Source organism: Chelmon rostratus, chromosome 19, assembly GCF_017976325.1.
Source record: "Chelmon rostratus isolate fCheRos1 chromosome 19, fCheRos1.pri, whole genome shotgun sequence".
In the NCBI taxonomy this organism is placed as follows: Eukaryota; Metazoa; Chordata; class Actinopteri; order Chaetodontiformes; family Chaetodontidae; genus Chelmon; species Chelmon rostratus.
In genome coordinates, this window is record NC_055676.1 from 10,801,559 (window position 1) to 10,824,599 (window position 23,041).

At 41.2% G+C, this 23,041-nt stretch overlaps 3 protein-coding genes across 4 annotated transcripts in view; 2 read left to right on the top strand and 1 right to left on the bottom strand.

The window, feature by feature from the left end:
- Positions 1-1,613, top strand: part of ak3 (adenylate kinase 3) — an 8,839-nt gene extending 7,226 nt beyond the window's left edge. The window contains exon 5 of the mRNA XM_041959954.1: positions 285-1,613. Within this exon, the coding sequence (XP_041815888.1) occupies positions 285-396 (112 nt within the window). The 3' untranslated portion in view covers positions 397-1,613. The remainder of the gene's footprint in view (positions 1-284) is intronic.
- cdc37l1 (cell division cycle 37-like 1) lies at positions 241-11,810 on the bottom strand. 2 transcript variants are annotated; one of them, XM_041959951.1, is made up of 7 exons: positions 11,453-11,810; positions 10,093-10,392; positions 9,705-9,798; positions 9,008-9,123; positions 7,894-8,016; positions 7,505-7,678; positions 241-6,061 (listed from the first exon to the last, which is right to left on the bottom strand). In XM_041959951.1, exons 1-7 carry the CDS (start codon positions 11,555-11,557, stop codon positions 5,945-5,947), a joined length of 1,029 nt encoding a protein of 342 aa, XP_041815885.1. In that variant the 5' UTR covers positions 11,558-11,810; the 3' UTR covers positions 241-5,944. The 2 variants fall into 2 exon arrangements, with proteins under 2 accessions (XP_041815885.1, XP_041815886.1); XM_041959952.1 differs by lacking the exon at positions 241-6,061 and adding an exon at positions 6,460-6,563.
- A 747-nt stretch (positions 11,811-12,557) lies between these two features.
- exd3 (exonuclease 3'-5' domain containing 3) overlaps positions 12,558-23,041 on the top strand; it is a 41,159-nt gene continuing 30,675 nt past the window's right edge. The window contains exons 1-9 of the mRNA XM_041960127.1: positions 12,558-12,650; positions 13,598-13,657; positions 16,583-16,647; positions 18,199-18,360; positions 19,051-19,236; positions 19,328-19,381; positions 19,559-19,698; positions 19,794-19,900; positions 20,245-20,318. Coding sequence (XP_041816061.1) covers positions 13,630-13,657; positions 16,583-16,647; positions 18,199-18,360; positions 19,051-19,236; positions 19,328-19,381; positions 19,559-19,698; positions 19,794-19,900; positions 20,245-20,318 — 816 coding nt within the window. The 5' untranslated portion in view covers positions 12,558-12,650; positions 13,598-13,629. The remainder of the gene's footprint in view (positions 12,651-13,597; positions 13,658-16,582; positions 16,648-18,198; positions 18,361-19,050; positions 19,237-19,327; positions 19,382-19,558; positions 19,699-19,793; positions 19,901-20,244; positions 20,319-23,041) is intronic.

Below are 23,041 nucleotides of genomic sequence, written 5' to 3' on the forward strand. Positions count from 1 at the left end.
GACAGGAAAACATATTACTCTGTGTTCCCTCAAACCACAGGGATGTGCTTAGCTAGTGTCCCACTTTATTTTTACCACAGTGTTTGAGAGGCAGTTCATCATTTGATGGAAGTACATGAAACTGCAGACTGAGAACAGAAGATAATAGAGAGTGTTGGCTTTAAAGGATGAAAATAATACATATCTGACTTTGATTGCTGTTTAATGTGTTTTATTTGCTGTAAATAATGCTTTACGGCAACGCATACATTAAAAGCCAATTCTGTCTTTCTTCGTCCTTCCAGGAGTAAAGGTGTCCTGCAGACCTTTTCTGGGACAGAAACCAACAAGATCTGGCCGCACGTCGAGGTGTTCCTCCACAGAAAACTCTCCTTTGTCAAAGAGCAAGTCGCATAGAAAGCCAGTACAGAAAGGCACAAGAAGGGTCCAAGTCCAAAATGAGGAGCAAGCTCAAACACTTTATATCAGGAAGCTTTAGTAAGACTATAGATGTTTTTTTGGGGGAAAAAAAAAATCCACTTCTCAAGTACTTCTTGCACTACTGTTGCACTGTTTTCACAACGTCGCTGAAATTAGTTTGGGAAACTGTCAGGACGTGTGCATAAAATCATTCACATATTAGTGGTTATAATTTAGAAAGATTGTCTCTTTATTCCATAATGTGCCTTTTTAAAGCCAGGAGACATCTCTGAATTGAAAATCATGATCTTTTACAGTACAATATCAACTTTAATAAGTGGAGTTATGTATACATTTTTAACTTTTAGGGTTTTTAAACGCAATCATGACTTCTTGTTAGTTGATGGCAGCGACACAATAACACACAGACAATAAGATATCTTTAGCTAAATAAGAGACTTTCCAGCTTTTTTAGTAAGGCAGCCTTTGAAAGCAATATTGCAGAGGGTTTAAGCCCCAGCATAACAATCCCCCTGTGGCCTTGGGACTGTTTCTTATGCGGTGGGAAATTGCCCTAAAGGGAATTGTGCCATGTTAATTCACTTCTACATACAAGTGCCTCTTGCTGCTTTTGAAAATGTAACAGGTAGCTATGTGAATGTAGTTTGATTCCTTTTAATGATTATGGAACACAGAGTGAATAATGTATAAATTCACAACACTAAGTACATTGAATATTTTTATTCTTTAATCAAGCCATCAGTGTGTAACAGCGTCTTTCAACCACCTCAAGTCTTAATCGTGTTGCCTTTTGAAATACACATTTTCCATTTTAACCAGGTATTCCCTGTTGTGACCAATCAACAAATGTATATTTGCATTTTAATGTGACTTGACAACTGAAACCCTCACTGAAAAAAGTATCAACTTAAAACATTTAAAGCAGTTTATCATGTTCAAAGACACCACAGCATTCGAAGCTGATCTACAGTTCTGTGTCTTTGCACTTTATCTTAAGGATGTTTCACCATGTCAGAAGCCACAGAAATGCTAACCTGCCTCTCAGTATACTGTAGATTTATGCAGTGAATGTTACCTGAACTGTGCTGTGCGTCAACACTTGAATATTTAAAAAGCTCTTCATAGACAACTTACAACTGTGTCATTATAAGAGTATTTATTGTGAACCACAATAAACTTCTAATATTAGTTAAGTATGTCGTATGTTATTATAGCGTTACACCAGAATGACACAATTGGACAGCTTCCCAGTCATTGTTTTAATTTGACTGATTTTGACAGTTAACACACCTGCCCCTAAAACAGACAGCTAAAGCAGTATTCCACCAATTCAGCATTGTGCTCCAATAACACTGTCAAACTAATGATGGACAGTTACAAAAAACAAAGTATCAAAATCCATGCCGCAGAAAGAGATATTGTCTTTGTTATTCCGCGCAAACCTGGCGCCTACATTACCAACAACTCGACCGCCGAGAATTCGGGGAGTCGTTTGAGTTATGCTAGTAGCGGCTAATGTAGCCTCCAGAAGCTAGCTTCAAGTTGAGATGAAAATCGGCGAGGCGACAGAGGTAAGCTAACTTCTTTCTTTCCCCAGTATGTTTAATTATTTTAAAGCATGTTGTCATTGACTTGAACTAAACGTACAAAAGAAACGTTATATTCATTTAACAGACTTGACACAGCCCCCCTCTGCAGCAACATATGGCTTTATAAAATTTGTGTAATGCTGTAATGTTAATTCAGCTACTCCCCAGCAAGGATTTAACAATGGCGCCATTTTAGGCTTCTCAAATTTAAATGTCAAAGGGTCCCTTTGTAAAATTACTGCAGGTCTTCAAAGAACTGTAGTAGTTGACAACAAGACACAAATATTAAGCACTGGTTTTATATTTGAGTTTCTAACAACAGCAAAAGAAACCAAATCTTACCATAGCTTAAAGTTAATGACAAGAAACTAGCTCATAATGTTCCTGAAGCTCATAGTGTTGTCAAAGACATCCTTATACCAAGTCTCATTCTTACACTCGGAAATGTTATAATAATTTAGGAAGTTAAGACACCGGCCACAGGTAGTACAACAGCTTAAGCCATACAGTTGTTTTGCATAGTTGATTAGTCACTGTGGACAAAAAACAAACGAACGAACAAAACACATAAAGACAACTACAGCACACTGTGTTAGCGTCACTGCTTACAATACCTCTGTTTATGTTTACAGTATTTATGATACGTATAATATGTGAACTGCCCCACACCAGCACTGTGTGTAAAGTTCTGTAGACGTAAACCTGTGAAATAGTGAGATGACACAAGGTGCTGTGCAGAATTAACAATGCATCACACAGTAGCTTTAAGTCATAAACACATGTACAGTATTGTACGTCATTCACATGGTATCTTAATTTCTACAGTCTGACTGATGGTGTCGCAGATTTTCACACTGATTCTGACTGTCTTGTTGAATACAGAATATTGTTATCAATGATTACAGTTAAACTGGAAGCCTAATAAATCTGGCACAACCCTTAAATGCAAAAAAAGTGACACAAAAGTCAACAAACAACAGAAAACGAAAGTGAAACAAAGCAAAATGTCACACCATTCAAAACACAAGCTCAGCTAAAACCTGCCTGTAAAATAAACAATCTTGATGACTGGTAAGAATAATGAAGTCAAGTGCTTTAATCACTCCAACCCGGCCTCTTTTTTAAAACTTCTGCCATTTTGAAAAGAGAAATATAAAGTGCTGGACACATTCAGATGCAGAGAGTTCCTTACTGTACACAAATATACAGTTAAAGTCTTTGCAGAGAGCTCAGCCCTTTTTCCCTCCTCCTCTCCATACTGGTGCTTTTTAACTCCTTCTCAGGTGTAGATCCCAGAATTGTGAACTTAAACCAACTGACTAACAACAGTCTGCACAGAGCACTTGTATGAAGAAACTGGTGGTTGTGACTTCAGATACTGGGCATAGATGGAAAACTGGTAAAGAATATATGCATCACTGAACCAGAAAAAAATGAAAACTTGTATGTATTAAAAGATAAACTGATTTGCACACTGTCAGCTGTGTGCTAGTTGAAATTTGAGGCTCTCATATGTGAATGCCTGGTAAAATAAAGTCCAAGGGAATAATAAACTTGTAAAGTGACAAATGTTGTGCGCTCTTCACACCTTACATTACCATGCGTCTTACACCCAGATAAAACCTGAATGTGGATAATTAAAATTTAAACTCAGCATCTAAGATTGCTATAAATATCCACATAAAATTGGGTTGACTCTGCCTCTAATACATGTTTCCATTTAAAGCTAGATGCTTTATCATGTAATAGATACTGAGTTATTATATTGTCACATACTGAAAATCATGACCTGTTGTCTCAAGCTCATTATTCGGCTTTTCCTCATGTCAAGCTTCTAAAATAAACAAACTGACAACTGTTATGAAAGGCTGATTTGGTCATAGAAGAGGAAATTATGAACCAATGCAGCCAAGTGCACAACAGAGCTGCATCTTTTAGATTCGTTTCATTAATCTGCTGATTATTTTCATGATTAATCACTTCGTCCATCACAATTTTCCAGAGCCCAAAGTGACATCTAATCATCAAAATAGTTGGCAGTTAACTTTCTTTCAATCAATGTATTAATAGACTTATCGATGTAGCTCTAATGCACACCTGTAGTTTGTTGTTTTGTGGAAATTCAGTCGATTTTACAGTGATTTTTTGTTATGACTCTGCAGGCATTATGTATATTGGGTGGATTTATACATGCTTGTCTGCAGACTTATGCTGCCTTCAAATGGAACTCACAAGCTCGTGGTCATGACATGGGAAGTTGTGTATACGCTGTTCTTGGTGTACAAGCGGTTAAATATGAGAACTGCACTGCGAGGCAACAGCAACATGTCAGCGTCTACAAGCCATTGAGGCTAATGATTTAGCAAGTGAGCAAACGGGTAACGTCATGTAGGAAATGCAAAGAATAATGACAGAGAAAAGATATCAGCATTTGCCCGACATATAAAATTACAGAGAAAATCTGTCAGACTAAAAATGAAATTCCATGGTCTCCACCATTTCTGAAAACATCACCATCCAAGTCATGACTCGTGAACTCAGAGCTTTTAGAAATTTTCCTCTTACGAGGTTGTGAATACCACAAGACAGGGGCGTTCATTTAGACTCTTCTTGTGAACTTGGTAAACACAACCCCACATAAAGGCAACATTAGACATTAGAAAAAAAAAATCTGGTTGTCAAAGATGCTTGTTAATAGCAGATGTGAAGAAGGTAGCCTGATTATTAGTACACTTGCTCCTGTAAGCCTCTCCAGACAACACCAGGAATACTTTATAGAAAGCCACATGGTCACAACACTTATTAAAACCAATCTCGTACTTCCTTTCAAGAGATGCCTAAATGACACCAACTGTCAATATGTTCAAAGCAAAACATGTAAGCTCCTAGTCTGCATTTGACTTTTGAACTCTCGTTATACTTGGAGCAGAAAGAAGGGCCTCTTCTGATAGCCTATCAGGCACAACAACGACCGGAAACGATCAGGTAATGATACAATAATATATGTCAATAGCCATGTAAAAGTGAAAACATTTGCACCAAAAGCTGCCACCATGAAACATCTGCTTTATCTATTCATTGCAGACAACTGTGAGTCAGCTAACTGACTATCCACCCACACATACTCCATTATGCATCCTCTCCTGATAACGAGCCTATGAGAGCCCTGTATGATTCGTCATATGCAGATCACCAACCTTTGGCTTTCACTAGTCTGAAAGCCAAAGGTTGGAGGGTGCATGTGACCCAAGACCTTTTAATCCTAACCTTTTTACTCTTAGACTGTAATTTCACTCCAGCCTGACAAATGCTGGCAAAAAAAACCAAATCCAAGTAATCACAACTGGAGCGCTTGAAATGTTTACCATTGATCTGTCAGTCATGCTTCTCTCATACTTGACATTATTAATTTTAAGCAGCTATAACACACTCCGCAGATGACTCCTACTGAGGCACTGGATTTGGTACATAACTGACTTTTGCCCAAAGACGTTGTTGGTTCAGTATTCTTTGTGTTGTCTGGATTTAACTTTCAATTTGTTTCAGTTTGTTTTGCTGTCACTTAAAAGATGCTTCTTTTTTTCAGGAGAACCAGTTTGAAGGATGTAACTCCATCTGCAAAACCAGGGTCATGGCACAACACATGCATTTAGCTGGCAAGAGACACTGCAGGAACCAATTTGCCAGGGGCCAACCACAGTGGCATAATATCGTCAACACTGAGAAATGTTTGTCATCAGCGAAACATTACTTCCTGCAGGCTCTGCACTGAAAATTGCAGCGCCAAGGATTGATCATCTGTCTGTTTATTGCTGCTCCGCACTGGTGTTTTTAGCCTGGTCTGCTGAGTACAGGGGGCTTAAAACTCAGGTAGTTCCTAAATGGGGAAAAAAAAAATGGAGATGGAAGAAAATCAGGGGCCGATCCTACAATCCCTAGGAGGTCTCCATCATGCGCATATCGTCTATTTCTGTAGCGTCGTCCTTTGTCCACCTCCCTCCGCTTGTCCACAATCCAGCCTCTATACAGCGCTTCATAGAATAATCTGCCACCTAGTGGAGGGAGAGAAAGACAAGCGAGCCAATGACACCAAAAACCACTCACAGGTGAGCATTGTCATCCACAAATCAAAATCAAAATAGGTTTAAATGGAGCTGGAGAGAGACTCTGGGGGATTAAGCTACTGTTGCCTAGTTAGAGGATTATAATGGTTATGCAACTGCACTCAGCCTCTTAACCGTTTAATGCACTGATCTAAGCTGAAACCAACATTTTGATCATGAATTCACAAACATGTTCTTTATTACTAACAGCTTCTTCACATACACATGCTCCCCCAGACAGTGACTGCACATCCAAACTGAGGTCGAGACAGAAACTAAAAAAAAAAAAAAAAAAAGGAAAAGGGAAAGCAAAACTCTGAAGCAGGACCAGGAGAGCCAAGCTACAGCTTCAACAGGCTCCATTGCATTCCTGGGTAGCCATCTTTCCTCTGGGGGAGAAGAGGAGGATGTGTTTTCTTCTCTCTCAGTAGATGTTTGGCAGCTGGTCAGGCTGTGGGGCCAACAGGGGGAAGGAGGCCTCATTCTCTCTCACTTACAAAAGGCTTTCAATCTACAAAGATTAAGTTTGCTAGAGAAGCCATTTGGCAACTGTCACACTCTACTTCATCTGAATATTGAAAATACTCAAATAAAAATATCTCTCACATCTGTGTTTAGTTAACAATGTCTTCTACAATAAAGGCCTTTGATGCAGGGTTGCAGACTAACTTTTTCCACTAGTAGCAGTAGTGCTCCCTGCTGAAATGTTTAGGAATACCAGCACAAAATTTAGGAGCACCACTTTAACTGACATGCAGTGCAACACATTCAAAATGTTTCTGTTTTAACTGTATTACTGATAAATGCTTTGGTGATAAATTAAAGGTGGGCAGCAGCACCTCCTAAAACCAGATAAGAAACATCAACAGATAAAAAGTTCAATGTGTATTAAAAATAGTGGTAAAACTATAGTATGATCCCCTTTCTTACTGGGATATAGAGTTCATAAGGTAACTGCTATTACTGACCTGTATAGTGACACTGTGTGATTTAGTTGTAGTTCTTGATTTTAAAACAGATCTGGCTACTAGAGCTTGCTCTAAAATGTGGAGGTTGGGCAGAGAATTCATTTAATAATGTTTAAATGTACTACGCTTCCCAGGGGGAGGGAGAGAGTGCTCTCCTGTGGACATGAGAGAGTAGGCAAGTATGGACTGAAGTGTAGATGTGATACAAAGATCATTCATTAAAAATAGTGGAGACACATACTTGTGTCATGAAACTGAACATGAGCCGCTGACACTTTAAAATCCAGCAGAAGATGACTCTTGAGAGTTCTATGTAGCACAGGACTGATAAACAGTAGCTCAGTGGTGCCACCCTACAGCTGTGTGGGGTATCTGCAGCAGGCTAGACTCAGCAGCACTGGGAACAGAGAGAAGGGGCACTTACTGGAGGTAAAGAGTCCAGGGCTTCTTTGGGGTCGAGCCTACAGTTTGTGCCAGTGTTCTGTTGTTCAGCGCTGTTGACTGTATCACCTTTACACTTGACTGTGTATTCTTTCACTCTGTGTTTGAAGGCCTCAAGCTCTGTATGGAAGACTTCTAAGTAGACTTCTTGCCCATCCTATATCCAGAGACACATATATTAGAAAAACATGGGGCAACATCTGTATGACGGGGATGAAGGAAATTTCAATCAGGCATGGAGCATTGCACTATCCCATAGCAAAAGCATAAAAAACAAGTATTGAGATCACTGTAGGGCAGTGCTGTTGGCTCTCATACTGTACAGATCAGTACACAGACATGTGCAGTGCATATCAAATGTGTGCATCTTACTTTGGCTTTGTGGAAGAACTGTCTGAAGCAGCCTCGAGGATCCTGCTGGGAGTTCGAGGCCATCTCCAGGATGAACTGCATGACCACAGCTTGGTGCGCCACCTGCTCCATGAGCGCTTCTTTCTGCAGAACACACACACAAAAAACAACTGATTTTGTCTGTGTGTCTTAATTGGTGGCCTATTTCACCTTGTTCACCGACCACAAACCTTAAAAGCACCTTTTCCCTCAATATTGTTCAGTCAATAGTTTCGAATTACTTGTGCTATATAATCACTGAATTCTAACACTATGCAATGTGCACTGTTCTATATATGGTGTGTTTACAGATACTTAGGGATGCAATTTCCCTGGAGGATCTCACTAAAATGTCTGGTTAGTCCTACAATAGCGCAGTGTTGAATTCTTCCAATGCCTTTGCATGGTGTGATACTGCATTAGTTTAAAATTTGTTTCAAAATGAACATGAAAACTAACTAACAAAGCAGGTGAGGCCATTTCTTTATTTGGAAGTGTAATACTCTCAGTTGTGAAGAGGAACCGCTTAACATATCTGACACCTGAATAACTTCAACAAATTTCAAAACCCAAAAAACACCAAACAGTGATCAGTAAAGGGAAGTGATTACTTAAATCCTGGTGGCGTTTTTGTGTGCAAGCACACTGGACTGGACCTCTTAAGTGGCATGGAAACAGTTTAAGGACAAGGCTGGCACTATTTAATTTTTTATCATCATAATCATCATCATGCTTGCAAATACATTTTGTGCCGCCTCTGTGCCACACATGTAGAACTCATTCTCATCTGAAAACACATAAAAGCAAACTGATAGAACAGAGCCATTGTTAATGTTATCAGTACCTGCATTTTCAATGTCTGCAGATGTCAGTGCATGTGCTCAGGCACGTGGTTCCATGTTTACACTACTTTTCCAGTTTGACGAGCTGAGAGGAGTTTTACTACACTGGCCAAGTTCATCATAATAAAAGAGTACGCCACCTACTGCAACTAGATGGCTCTTGAGGCGTAAGTGCACAGACAATAATAGTTAAACTCCTTGTTGGTTTTGTAAAAAGACAAAATAACGCCAGCCTTATCCTTTCAGTGCATTACCCCTTCTTGCTGTAGTCTAATGCACCACAGAATTAAGTAGTTGGCCGTCTCCTCGCTGATGAGCTGAGGTATGTCTGCTAGGAATCGCTGACTGTCGTCCCATCGCCGCAGCATACCTGACAGATGCAGAAAAAAGCGTCTCAGTTCACGTTTTCTGAAGACATAAAAAGGATCAAATGGGTGATGTGTAATGCCGTCAAAGAAAACGCAGCTGCTTGCCACCTTTTGTGAGAACGTTACTTCAGAAATATTTACAGGACACAAGAGAATAAAACATTTGTATCATTCGGCACTTAAGCGCACGCCTTTTAACTTTAATTATGTTATGCAATAATTTATTGCATGCAATTAATACACAAAGTACTGATAAATAGATAAAACACCAACTGCAATTTAAACCATGCTGTAACTGGCAAGGACTTTGCTGAAAAAAATTACAGCAAGTGACTTGCCCTCTTGTACCACAGTAATGTGCTGAGAGTAAATTCCTGCATAAAATTAATAATTCAAGTATGGACATGAAAAAATAAATAATGCTATCTCTCCCAGTGAAACTAGTCACAAGTTGAATAGCTAAAGGATGGCATTTGATTTAGCTAAAAAGAAACCACACACACCATGTTTTTTCATTAGTCATTTATCTTTAGTCTGAGGTTGAGACTATTCTTAGAACCTTCAGATTTGGCATCTCACTTACCAAAATGCCTGAGCTCTTGCTCATACTTTTGGAGAAATGTCTTGCACTTGTCCTGATCCATTTCTACAGGTTGACTTTGGACATTGATGATACTCTGGAGAGCAGAGAAGACATTAACTAACTGTTGATGATATGGTCAGTAGACAGTAGGTACACACAGCCAAGTAAGTCTAAGCTTAGCAACACAATATTCTTTCAATATTTAATGGAGAAACAACACACTGGGGTGTGATGATGGGTATACAGATTCCAAAGATAGACACAACAGACATCAATATACTGTAACTGAGGTCCAGATTTCTGTCTTGATTTTGTTTGCTTTTAATTTTCCATGTCAGCTTTGTATGTCACATAGACTTGAAAAAAGTCAAACTATTTGCACACTTGCCTTATCAAAAACATCCCAACTTCCAACAGCTCCGAGCACAGGGCTGCGGCTGGGCTCCTGACCTCCCAGCATGCTCTCCTTGCGGCGCCACTCCTCCACAGTGTGTGTGAGTTCTGTGGGACACGCCTGAGTCCGAGCACGCTCCTGCTCCAGGGACTCCGAGCTGTGGACGCCCAGAGAACACAGCTGATCCTGGGCCTCAGCCAGTCTCCAGCTGGAGACGATAGAGGCCTTCACACAACGCTGCTGGCTCTGGCACAGCGACACCATGGTGCAGTCACACAGGTGCGATGATGGCGACTGATGCGAGGTCAGTGGAGGAAAAGGAGATCAGACATGAGGACAAAGGAACATACAGTCAGTGACTGACATCAAATCAACAGTAAATCCTCACTTATTACATACACTTTTATTACACATCCTGACTTATTGTAACACGTCCTGTCTAAAAAAAAACTTTTACAGGTGCTACAGGATCAAATTTGCATATTGGAGCATACATTTACATATGCTAGAATCCTGCAATAGTGCATTTTTACTGTTTAAATGCAATATGCCAGTTTCAAGTTTACACTGAACATGCAAAAGTGCCCACAAGGGGAGGTCACATTCACAACATCCTGCTGAGAGAGGATTGGCTCCACTTGGACTGAACAGCTGACACCTACAAACTGCCTGCTCACTCTCAATCACAGACTAACTGAGGCCTTTAGCTTTTAAGCTTTGATGACCACAACCATGCTGTATTTGGTACAGGGTGGGGCACGAGGGCTAAAAATAAATAAATGCTTGTTTCCATCTGACCCATGGCTACCAAAACAGCCAAACGCCTTTTCTAGTCAACAACAGACATCCCACACAGCTGCCAGTGTCTGAGAATATCAAGGACCTGAGGGAGTGGGAAAGTGAGCTGCTGCTTCATGTCCTGTCGTGGCCTCTTAGCTCATGACTCCACATACAGATGGCCTCTTCCTGACGCTGATTTCAGCAGTGTCCTGATAGGATGATGACAGTGCAAGTCATCAGTTTACTTTTTAACCGCATATTCAAGTGGAGAGTAGCTACCTTGATTGCGCAACTCTGGGTTTGCATCAGGTTAGCATGCAGCCAGGACACTGATGTTTTACACCATGTGAGCTGTTGGCTAAGTGCGATGGCAGCTGCGTCCTCCAAGCTGATTGCTAAGATAATATATACTGAGAAACAGATAGTAATCCATACGTTGCTAACTGTCCAGCAATCGAACTTGACATGAACTCACGTCAGTGATCCACAAACAGGTTTAACGTTAGCTAGTTAGCATGCTTTTAATACCACTCCTTTATCTCTGTGGTGCCGACCGCTAGCATGAGCTCATTACCTGCTGGTGAGGATAAATACCACTGACGCCCCTGGCAGTTGAAGCTGGGTCACAGCTAGACTCTTCATCGGGGTGACTTGATGCTCCGTTGCCCAGCCACTCCATCACTGCTAAGCAACTAGCTGGCTAGCTCAGCTGTGGGACCTGCTAGCTAATGCTAGCTGCGTTAGAGGAATCAGCAACAGTGTTGCTCTCCGTGATCAGCAGTCTGCCAGAGTTATAATGGATCTAAATCCTAGTCTGAAAAGTCAACAGAGCCGAAGGAGGAAAGCGATGCACCACGACGAGGACTTTTGCTCCTCCAAATAAAAGCGTTTGCCACAACAACATCCAGCAGTCGCTGTTTCAAGCAGCGAAGACCGCGGCTGCGTCATTTAAGAGGTGACACGCAGAGCACGTGGTAAACAACATTAACCACGTGATGGGGTCTCAGCTATTTCTACTGAGGTTTTGTTCAGTTCAAGTCAGTTCTGGAAGGAAGGTACACCGTCTAACTCTGTAGTTAAGACTGAGGAATGATACGTCAAATAAACACATCAAATGTAATATGCTATAGATGTAGCTTCTAGTTTCTATGTTTACCTACAATACACTTAAAGATAATTAATATTCCGTTCATATTTCAGGATATATGGATGTGGTCACATAAACGTACCCAGATGACTAAATATTTTGTCGTTTAAGTAAGCAATTTTGATTGCTAACTTAAACTTTTGATTGTGTTATTTTAAACCATGTTCCATAAAATGTTGTCTGTTCCGCGGTGTTTGGCCACACGGTGGCAGTAGTGTACTTTGAACCTACATAACATCCGCCACTAAAACCAGGAAGTAGACTAAGAATTGACCGCTAGTTATTTTGCCCAAGGTACAGTATTACAGGCAGCATCACCGTTACCTTAACAGTTACCTTGTCGCATGCGATAAACTCCATTAATGAAATATCTTAGATTGTAGATGTTTATGCTTGTTGTTTGGACTATGACGTTGTTCAGGGTTTGGGATCTGTAAGTCCTGGTGAATATAGCTGGAGTTTTGTACAGTGTGAGAGCAATCGCTGCCTAGGAGGTTTCACGCAGGGCAAAAATATATACAGAAGAACTAGCTATTTATGCGATTGGTACATTTTCCACACAAATGAAACTAGCTAGGCACTACAGTCTACCTGGCAATAGTTGGCTGGAAGCTAATAGTACATGGTGAGTTCATTCATATGGGTTACGTAATGTTATATTATTCAAATTTTAAATATTTCGTTTGTTGACACACTACGAAATAAAGTCTACTGTGTATCGGAGCCTAACATGACAACCTAGCACTGGGTTTTGAGCTAACGTTAGCCAAGAGTGAGTCACGAGCTAACCAGTACAATGACAGAGGCAAAAGTACAATCACCGTTGTGACTTTTAATTGGCATCTACACCAGAAACACACAACAGCACGTATGAAATTAACACGCAGGAGTGTCATCAGAGGTTGTTCTTAATTTGTCTGGACCAGAGAAGCTAATGTTTGCTAACAGAATGTCTGAAATGAAGCAATGAGGAAGTATGATGTATTGCCACTAGGTGGGGATATAAGATTTTAAAATACCCGACAGCAGGTGCTAGAGCTCCTCCTCATCCATCCACTGAAAAAGTGCAGTTGCCCAGACAGCACCGAATTCTACATCCCGCCTCTAGAGCCTGCAGACGTCTGACAGGGAGAAACAACCATGCTTCAGGCTTAAAAAAACATCCTCAGCCTGAAATCAAGTCTCATAGCCAGCTGGCATCTTGCCCTTTCTCAGGCTGCCTTTCCCACAGGTTTCTCAGAAAGTGTGTGTGTGTGTGTGTGTGTGTGTGGGTGGGTGGGAATGAGACTTTCAGCAAAACTGGTTCATAATCATAGGACATATTTCTCACTTTCTTTTGGTGTGTTTGTTTTTTTGGCAAGGTGATATCATTCAAAATAAAATCTGCAAAGATGTTGCCCAAAATAACTGAAGAGCAAATTTCTAAGCTTCCAAACTCAGTGTAGTTGTCATATTACTGTATGTGGTACATAGTTACATATTATGCAAAAGTGTCTACTTTTATGTTGTGACAGTAATGTATTTGAGTAATGCTGGCGGACGCTGTTTTGTTGTGTGTGCCTCCCTTAACAGAGTGACAGCAGCGCATCATACTGTGGACAGAAATGAGCCATACTACTCCGGAGGCAGTGGGTGTGTATCACAGTTTTACAACACAGAGTTTTCTTTCAATATTTAATATAAAAACAACACACAAGAGGGTTAACTGGGGTGTGATGATGGGTATGCATACTCCAAAGGTACAAGGCGTAGCTGAGCAGTGTCTATTATTAGTGAAATATACATTGGCCATGTTAAACCACCCGTTTTGACTGTATTGGGTATTTCCTAACTTAACAGGTAAAACATGTACTGTGTTATGAGAATAATCTAAGGTCCCTTGAAATTTTAAATCCCAAGTAACACTTTTCAGCACTTGTTCAGCTACAAGATTTTTTTTAAGGTTTTCCCTTCAGTAGTGTAGATAAATGTGTTGCCACAGTGTGGTGACTTTGTTTGCGTGTGTTTCTTGGCAATATTAGTTTGCTGAAGACAGAAGAGCTCATGGCGTGTACAGTGATATCAGCATCATTATTCTCTTTTCACCGTTGAGCCTGAAGGTACTGTGTCAGACCACATTTGGATAGGAACCAAGTTGTAGTGGGTCAGTTCTGGAGAGTAATTAACATGCAAACACTGCTTTAAAAGCCATCAAATTATGCAAGTGCTTGTACTCTCCTCGTTTTCAAGACTCTGTAGTGGCACCTGTTGAAAGGTTTTCCAGCACCTACAACAAAATACAAAAGGGGAAAAGTACTTGTAGAAGAATGTTGTGGCATCCTTCCAGTGGAGTTGAGCCACTTGCACAACCTCTGCCAAGTCACACTGAAGCTGCTCTGGTGGCTGCAGTGACACCAAATGCCCCATTTAGACACTTGATCTTTGTGTTTCCTTTATTTTGGCAGCTGCCTGGCAACAGGCAGTCAGACCTGCCTGTGGATTTAATCTCTGTCTAATTTTACTGAAATTTAAGTGTGACTTTTCTTGTTTTATAAGAGTGGGAGGCTAAGATAGGGTCTGATTACTTTAAAATCCACTTAGTGTAAAATGCAGTGTTTTCTCATATTTCAAATTATCTTGTGTAAAAAAAAAAATCACCCTCTCAAAGGTGAATGAGTGCATTTACTGTATGTGTGTCCATGTGCATTTGTATGTGGTGATGGAGGTTATTATGTTGTAGTGAATGGGGAGCCTCCAGCTCTGTCATTCACCCACAAGCCAAGGCTATAAAGACGCTACATGCTCCACATTCCTCTCCTCTCCTTCTCGGTCCTCTCCTCTCCTCACACAAACAGTGAGACTGAAGTGAAGTGGGTAGTGCTGTTTGTGTTTGTGTGTGTCTCTGTGCACGTACGCATGTTCGTTGGTGGGATGAATGGGCTGGAGTGGGGTATGTAACAGCAGAGAACCACAGAGAACAGCAAAGGAAACTCTGTCGCTATTCAAATGCTTGGAATTCAAGGACCTTTCAGTGGACCAAAGCAGTGTTCTTGCACGCCTTAGCTCATTTACTACATATCCAGTCTACTTTACTGTTTTCTGTAGAATGCTGTAATGTTGCTGTCAAAGCTGTAGTGTCATGGTGAGATACTGATGTGTAGGTAGCTTTGAAAAGCCTTTGCTGCTTTACTGTGCGACACTTAAGTAACTTCCAAGTAACTGGAAATAGATTTTCATGTGGAAATTATTTAAAACCAGTCATTTTTAAAAGGTTGGAAATGCACTTACAAAAATCTGAAAATTTTAAAGCTTTGGAAAGTGATTGACACTAATGTAGAGCATGCATGATTTGTACTAAATGGGCAAGAACATGTGAAAACGCCGACATTGCACAACTGGCATTTCAGTCACAGGCTCGAGCAGGTACAGTTCATGTTTAAGAGGCAACATTAAAGAGATGAAAAGTGTCAGGCCAGGAGAGAGGAAGAGGCCAACACGGAGAGAGGGAGAGGCCTTTTGGTCTGCTTTCCCAGGCTGTGCATCAGGAAGGTTGTATTTTTTACACCATGACCACCACATAGCCCTTTCCTGGGGAAATCCGAGACAAAACCGAGAGAGGCTGCTGCAGGGAAGGAGAGGGGAACAGGAAAACTAGCCCTGGGAAGGAGGGAGGGAGGTAGGGGGGCAGGTACGGTGGAGCCCACACAGCATGAGCGACAGAGGAAGAAGCTGGAGCTTTTGGGCAGGCTCAGTGGAACACACACACACACACACACACCGGCAGATAGACACAAATTGTGAAGCACACATGCATTCTTACATCTTCTCTTCTTTCTAGGCCCCTTTACTCACCGTAGCCTTCCAAAAAATGCCCCGAGAGTCGTCTCAAGAGTATTTTGGCTCCAGATTCAGCTGGAATGCAGAGCTAATGCTGGGTTCCTCTACTATCCAACCAGCCTCAGCTGTTAATCCAATGTTATGGCTGCTCTGCTATGCCTGTTAAAGAAATAATATTTGACGTTATGGCTACTCAGCTATGCCTGTTTTAACGAACAACATTTCCAGTATATCACATTACCTCTAAGCTAAGATTTTGGTTGGACACAAAACATGGTATTTCAAGTCAGTTTGGCAACAAATTTGACCTTTTATCATCATGACTAGTACTTAAGAGCAAGGCCAAATAATCAGCATTGAGGCTTCAGAATAGTTTTTAAACTTTCATTTGCACAGCAAGGTTAAACCAGGAAGAGTTGATAATCAACATTTGCCCAAGCATGCGATTTTGCAAACTGGAAACAAAATATATGTCTTCTCATTGGCGGTTTTAGTAGAAAAATTAAATTTTTAAGAATTGCAGCCCTGAGAATTAGATTGAGAGGATTTGCATTTTGCAAAAGTTCCGTTTTCCAGATGAGAACTCTTTAAAGCCCAAAAGCCATACGGTAAAAAAAACAAAAAACAAAACAACTAAAAAGGCCTTTAGGTTTGATTCCTTGACAGGTTGATAGAGGTCAAAGGTCAGAGTGAAATCCCACCTCATCTATGCATGTGTATGTGTGTGTTTGATCCCCCCAGGTCTTGACCCTGCCGTGCTGAGAGACGAACTCTTTGAGCAATGGAACAGCAAAGATCTGCAGACGGTGAGGGTCACTTTCACAGCATGTGTCAGTTCCACACATGCAATATTGAGTGTGTGCGTGTTTACAAAGTTAGAGCGATGGAGTCTTTGTGTGTCTGCAAGGAGCACTTGCACAGGAAGGAACACGAGAGAGAGAGCCTGGATACCAGCATGTTTAAATGAAGCCCACCACTGTGTGTGTGTGTGTGTGTGTGTGTGTGTGTGTGTGTGTGTGTGTGTGTGTGTGTGTGTTAATGAGGAAACCAGAGTGTCTGTCAGTAGGAAGGAAGGAATTTGTGTTGCACTGAATGAACTTGAGATCTGTGTGAGGAGGATATTGAGTGGATGACATCTGTTTTGCAAATTAAGACATGGTGCGAAGCATTTTCTCACACAGATATTATTTTCTTGTGTAGGAAGTTTCTAATGCCAGAGTTTGCATTCTTTAGCTGAGACCTAAAATGTGTCACAATCCTCCATGTCTGCTGGGCCCAGGGAGGGAAGGTTTTCTTCAGCTGAAAATTCTCATCAGTTGCCTCATTTTACCAGCAGCGTTCTAAAAAAAAGTTGGGATGCTGTGTAAACCAGTGGTCCCCAACCTTTTCTGTACCATGGCCCAGTTTAATGTCTGACAATATTTTCACGGCCCAGTCTAAAGGTGTAGTAGATAAAAACAAAATAAAATGATTAGATCGGCATTAAAAGCTGTGGTATTTTCTCTTTAATAATAATAATAATAACAATAATAATGAACGTAAATCCACTTTTTAATCATGTCAAGAGGACCACAAACAAATTATGTGAAAAAATAAAATAATGGAAATTATTTTTTATTTCTGTTTGGCCCAGTACCAAATGACCCACGGCCCACGGGTTGGGGATCAATGGTGTAAACCTTTGATAAAACAAACTGTGTTCACCCACAACAGTTTCACAAAGTATTCCGGAGCCCATGCAGTAACATCCTTTATACAGTCATGTGTTTGACAAAGTGGTGAACCTCGCTCCAACCTTGCTTGTGAATGACTGAGTCTTTCCAGGATGCTCCTTTTTGTTGCTCCTGTCCCAACTTGTTTGAAACGCGTTGCTGGCATTCAGAATGAGCGGATATTTCTAAAAATCAACAAAGTTGAAGAGATAAAATATTAAATATGTTGTCTTTGTACTGTTTTCAGATGTCAAAAATTAGCCAATTATCACATTCTGTTTTATTTATGTCTTACACAGCATCTCAACTTTTTTGGATTCACGTTTGCAGAAAACATGTAATATTCATTGCACATTTTCTACAGCTGGTTCATCATTGACCACTCCATTCTAAGACTGTTCCACTGAAAAAACTTTCCACGCAATTCATTATGTAAATGGTGAACAAGCGCTCTTTAGTTCTAAAACAGCTGTGGTTTGCACACAAATTGAGATTTCCTTTAACATGACCTATAGGCAGCACAGGTTGTGTGTATTTGTCAGTGAAAACTGTGTGGCAGTAATGAATGATTGCAATGTTTTATACACCTAGCACTCGCCAATTTTAGATTTAATTCCACTCCCTCTCCCTTCTCTGCCCCCACAGCTCCATCTGGCAGCCCTCCAGGGTTTTTCAAAGCTGGCTGAGCCTCTAGAGGACTTGCTAACAATCCTGGAGGGCTGTCCAGGCAAACAGAAAGGTCGGAGCCAAACCCTCGGCCATCACATCCTCATGAAATTCCAGACGTGGATGAAGGAACATCCGCAGGTAGTGAAGATTCATCAAACAACCTTTTTTATATGAAAGAAATGTACTGCTAAGAGTCCCAGTTCCATCACTTTCAGACCCTTTGGACACTTGTGCACCACAGTTCCAGTCTTGCTTCGCTATAACAGTAGAGTGCATATACCGATGTGCCCCATACTTTTCCATTTGTGCCACCTGCAGACAGTCAGTGTTAAAGGTATCTTTTTCTAATAGCTTCAAGAACATAATCAATTTTTGTGTGTATGTTGTAATAATAATTACCCTTGTATGTGAAATGTATTACTTTGCCCTCTTTGTAAATTGGCAGGAGGCCAGCATCATACTGTATAATAGGTGTACAGAACTGTAGTTCTACAAAACTCTAGTGTTTTTCATGTTGGTGACATGTTTAGCTGTCAGTGCATTTATCTGGTGAAGTGATTCAGTTAAAAACAAGTTTCATGATCTCAAAAGAGAATACTGGAGCACATGGATCACCTAAACTATTCCTGCACTTGGTAAATTTTTTTCATCGACCTCCCGATGATCCACCAGCACAGCCGCACACATATTACCACTAACACCACAGCAAGATTAGTTCCAATAGTTCCAACAATTATTGCTTTATGTTCCAGGCTCTACTTTTTTTTCTATAATACATTTTTTCAATCCTGGTTTTTTGGTTCCTCGTCATCTGTGTCCCTCCACCAGGTGACCCTGAGCTCACTGTCAGAGCAGCAAGCAGGGGCGCTCCAACAGCGGGCTCTGAACTTACTAAGAGATACCCAGCCCAGCTTTTTAGACGGTCTCATGAACATCTACCAACTCAACACCCTGGATCCGGCCATACTCCGACTCCACATTGTGAGGTTGCAGGCTCAAAACTGCTACAAAGAGGTGAGTGCCTCTTTTGGTGTTTTTGCAAAAGTCAGATTAATTGAAAAAGAAAAGATTTTCTGTTTTGATTTAAACTTCGTCTTTTTTGCAGGCAGCAGAGCTCAGCATAAAGCTGAAACTACAGAAAGACCTGAATATGGAGGAGGTGTGACAAAACATTTTCAGCAGACATGTCTGTATAACCTGTGTGCATGTTTATTCATAAGCAGTGAATGTACTGCATGAGCATACTTAGGATGTGTTCCATCTGAACTTTTCAAAATGACCTCTCTTAAATCACTAACCAACTTCCACAATTGTGATCTCTAATCTTCTCCTACAGATGTGTGTACCGCTAATCTTGCAGAACAAGTTGCTATTGGCAGAGTCCTTTGTCACAGGCCACAGTCACCTAGAACAACAATTGGTCACACTGCTAGATTCGTGGTGCCACCCCAGCTTCCGTGTGGAGGAGATAAGCAAGTATGGAGCATGTGTGAACGTATTGGAACATACCAGTGTAGGCATCGGTGGTCCTCTGTATGAATGAGTTGTTATGTCTGCATGTGTTTTTGCAGGCAGTTCCCTCGCCTCTCGCTGTCCAAAGAGTGCATGGGCCAGATCCAGCCCAAAATGCTCACCAAACAAGTCTTCCGACTCGTGGAGAAATTCAACATTGACCGAGGTGTGTGACCGGGCATGTGTAGTAGTTCATGCATGATTGTCCACCTCATTTCATGCATGCTTATTATTGCATGGTGTAATGAGCATGTGTCTGAAGAAACAGAACAGTGTTAAATTACTACAAATAAATGATTAGTTCCTATTGATGGTGTTTTTCAGTTACTACCACCAAAGGAAAACAAGCTCATTGTGCATGCTCACAATGTTCTTCTCTGGTATTTGATGTATCATTGATGTAGACCTACTACATGCTTGTTCTAGCGTCTGGAATCGTTTTTACGTTCTTCAGTGTATGGAGATATTTTGAAAAATGAAGGTGATTCTGACTTCATCTTTTAAACACAGGACTATGTCCCAATGCTCTGCAGAAGAGGAGATTGGACTCTTTGCGTTTCCTCATGTTCAAGAGGTTTGTGGAGGTAAATGATGCAGATTGCACATTTCTATTTTATTTAAACATCACAATATGTACCAGGAATTCAAGCAGTCTACTCATCAGTTACTTAGGTTTGTTTTAGCTAGTATGAATTAATGGCAATAATGGTAATGGTATGGTGAGATGGAAGACAGACGTATACACATTTCGCACTTTCTTTATCACAAGTGTTTATTGTTGGCGGCTGAATTTGGCAGAAGACTTCGGTGCTTGAGACCAAATCTCATATGATTTTTGTTAGAACAGCAACATTTTTTTGATTAATCGCTTTGTCGATTAAAAAAACATTAATCAGCAACTATTTTATTAATGGAATTATCATTTGTTTTCATTTTTAACATAACAAATACCAAACGTTTAATGGTTCCAGGCTCTCAACTGTGAGAATTTGGTGTTTTTCCTGTTCTTGCATTGCAGTAAATGGAATATTTGTTTGTAGGACAAGACATTTCATGACATCACGTTGGACTTGATTATTGTGATAAGAAGTTTTTGTTGTTTTCTATCTTTTTATAGACCAAGCGATTGATCAGTTAATCATGATAATAATTGGAAGAATAATCCAAAAGGAGACATTTTGCTTTCTTAGGTTAAAAGCACAATCAGCAGATTTTACATTTTACTTTTAACTTTAAAAGCAGTGCATGGTCTGTCAGCCTCTAAATCTTTGGGAGGATGAAATATGTATGACCCATGGGTTTATGCTCAAGATGTTAACCACAGAATCAGTTTTTTTTAAATCAAATGAGCTGTATTTGTAAAGTTTTGTTTTGTCTTTTTAACTCTAAAGCAACACTAGTGTTATTTATTTTTATTAGGTTCGTGCAGTTTCCTGTAATAAGAAATGAGGGGAGCAGAAGTATTCAAGATTCAAGAGTCTTTATTGTCATTGCACATGTCAATGAAATTTTCATTGCAACCCCCATGTTAGATGGTAAGAAAGATAAGGCTAGAAAGAGTGAATAAAATTAAGATAACTACAATAAAATAAAATAAACCAACATGCAATAAAAAAAATATTCGTGAAGCAATTAAAAATATAACAGAATGAAAATATACTTAGGCAATAAAATATACTAAACAATAAACAATAAAATATGGAAGTGAAATGTGCAAACAGAATAAAATATACAAGCAGAATAAAATATAAAATATACACAGTGAAATGTTCCGACAGAATAAAATATGCCAATGAAACTGAAATGTGCTGATATACTAAAATGTATATAATTATAGTATATGTGTGTACATAAAAGTCAAGTACACAGAAGGTGCAGGTGGAGGTAGAGGTGTAGGTGTAGGTGTAAAGTGCGGTGTGCAGTGTTCACAGTTCACACAGTCTCTCACTGCAGTGAGGGGCTGCTGGGGGTGACAGCTCTAACAGCTCTGGGGAAGAAGCTGTCCCTCAGTCTGTTAGTGGTGGTGCGGATGTTCCTGTACCGCTTTCCTGATGGAAGCGGTACAAACAGTCTGTGGCCCGGGTGGCTGGGGTCCGTGGCGATGGATCTCGCCCTCTTTCTGACCCGACCTTCATATATAGAGTCTAGGTCAGGGAGGGGGCAGCCCACGATGCCCTGTGCAGTTTTAACCACCCGTGCCAGTTGTTTCCTCTCCTGTGCCGTGCAGCTGCCATACCACACTGTCACACTGAGGCAGAGGATGCTTTCAATTGTGGCCCTGTAGAAGTTAACGAGCAACCGAGAGGAGAGTCCAGCCCGTTTCAGCTTCCTGAGGAAGAAGAGCCTTTGTTGTGCCTTCTTCACCAGGCGGGAGGTGTTCATGGACCAGGAGAGGTCAGATGTGATGTGGAGGCCCAGGAACCTGATGTTGTCCACACGCTCCACCACTTCTCCGTCCATGAGGAGGGGGGCGTGATCCGTCTTCCTGGACCTCCTGAAATCCACAATGACCTCCTTGGTTTTTCCTGTGTTCAGCACCAGGTTGTTGGCTGAACACCACTGGGTGAGCTGGTGTATCTCCTCTCTGTAGTGGGTCTCGTTGTTATCTGAGATGAGACCCACTACTGTAGTGTCGTCCGCAAACTTCACGACTGTGTTGGTGGGGTGGATGGCAGCACAGTCGTGAGTAAACAGGGTGAAGAGGGCTGGGCTGAGCACACAACCCTGTGGCGTGCCCGTGCTGAGGACCAGAGGGGATGATGTGATGTTCCCTATTCTCACCACCTGAGGCCTGTTGGTGAGAAAGTCTCTGATCCAGTGGCACAGAGACGCAGGCAGACCCACCGTGTGTAGCTTCAGCGCCAGCTTGTCTGGGATGACGGTGTTAAAAGCTGAGCTAAAGTCTACAAATAGCATCCTGACGTAGGTGTTGGGCTGCTGCAGGTGGGTCAGGGCTGTGTGCAGGGTGATGGAGACAGCATCCTCTGTGGACCGATTCCCTCTGTAAGCAAACTGAAGGCTGTCTAGGTCCGAGGGGATGAAGTCTCTGATGTACCTGAGAATAATCCGCTCAAAGCACTTCATGATTACCGGGGTCAGTGCAACAGGCCGGTAGTCATTCAGGCAGGTGATGGATGTCTTCTTCGGTACCGGAATGATGGTGGAGGACTTGAGGCACTCAGGAACCGTGGACAGCTGCAGGGACAGGTTGAAAATGTCCAGGAACACTCCTGCTAGCTGGTCAGCGCATGTCCTCAAAGTCTTGCCTGACACCTTATCCGGTCCTGCAGCTCTGCGGGTGTTGATC

What these genes read in the sequence shown, in the direction of transcription:
- cdc37l1 (XM_041959951.1), bottom strand. Translation starts at nt 11,557, where the DNA reads ATGGAGTGGCTGGGCAACGGAGCATCAAGTCACCCCGATGAAGAGTCT. An exon ending in GCAAGAGCTCAGGCATTTTG is followed by an intron (nt 9,124 to 9,704) that starts GTAAGTGAGATG and finishes TGCATCTGTCAG; the next exon opens with GTATGCTGCGGCGATGGGAC. An exon ending in CCCTGGACTCTTTACCTCCA is followed by an intron (nt 6,062 to 7,504) that starts GTAAGTGCCCCT and finishes TCCCTCCACTAG; the next exon opens with GTGGCAGATTATTCTATGAA.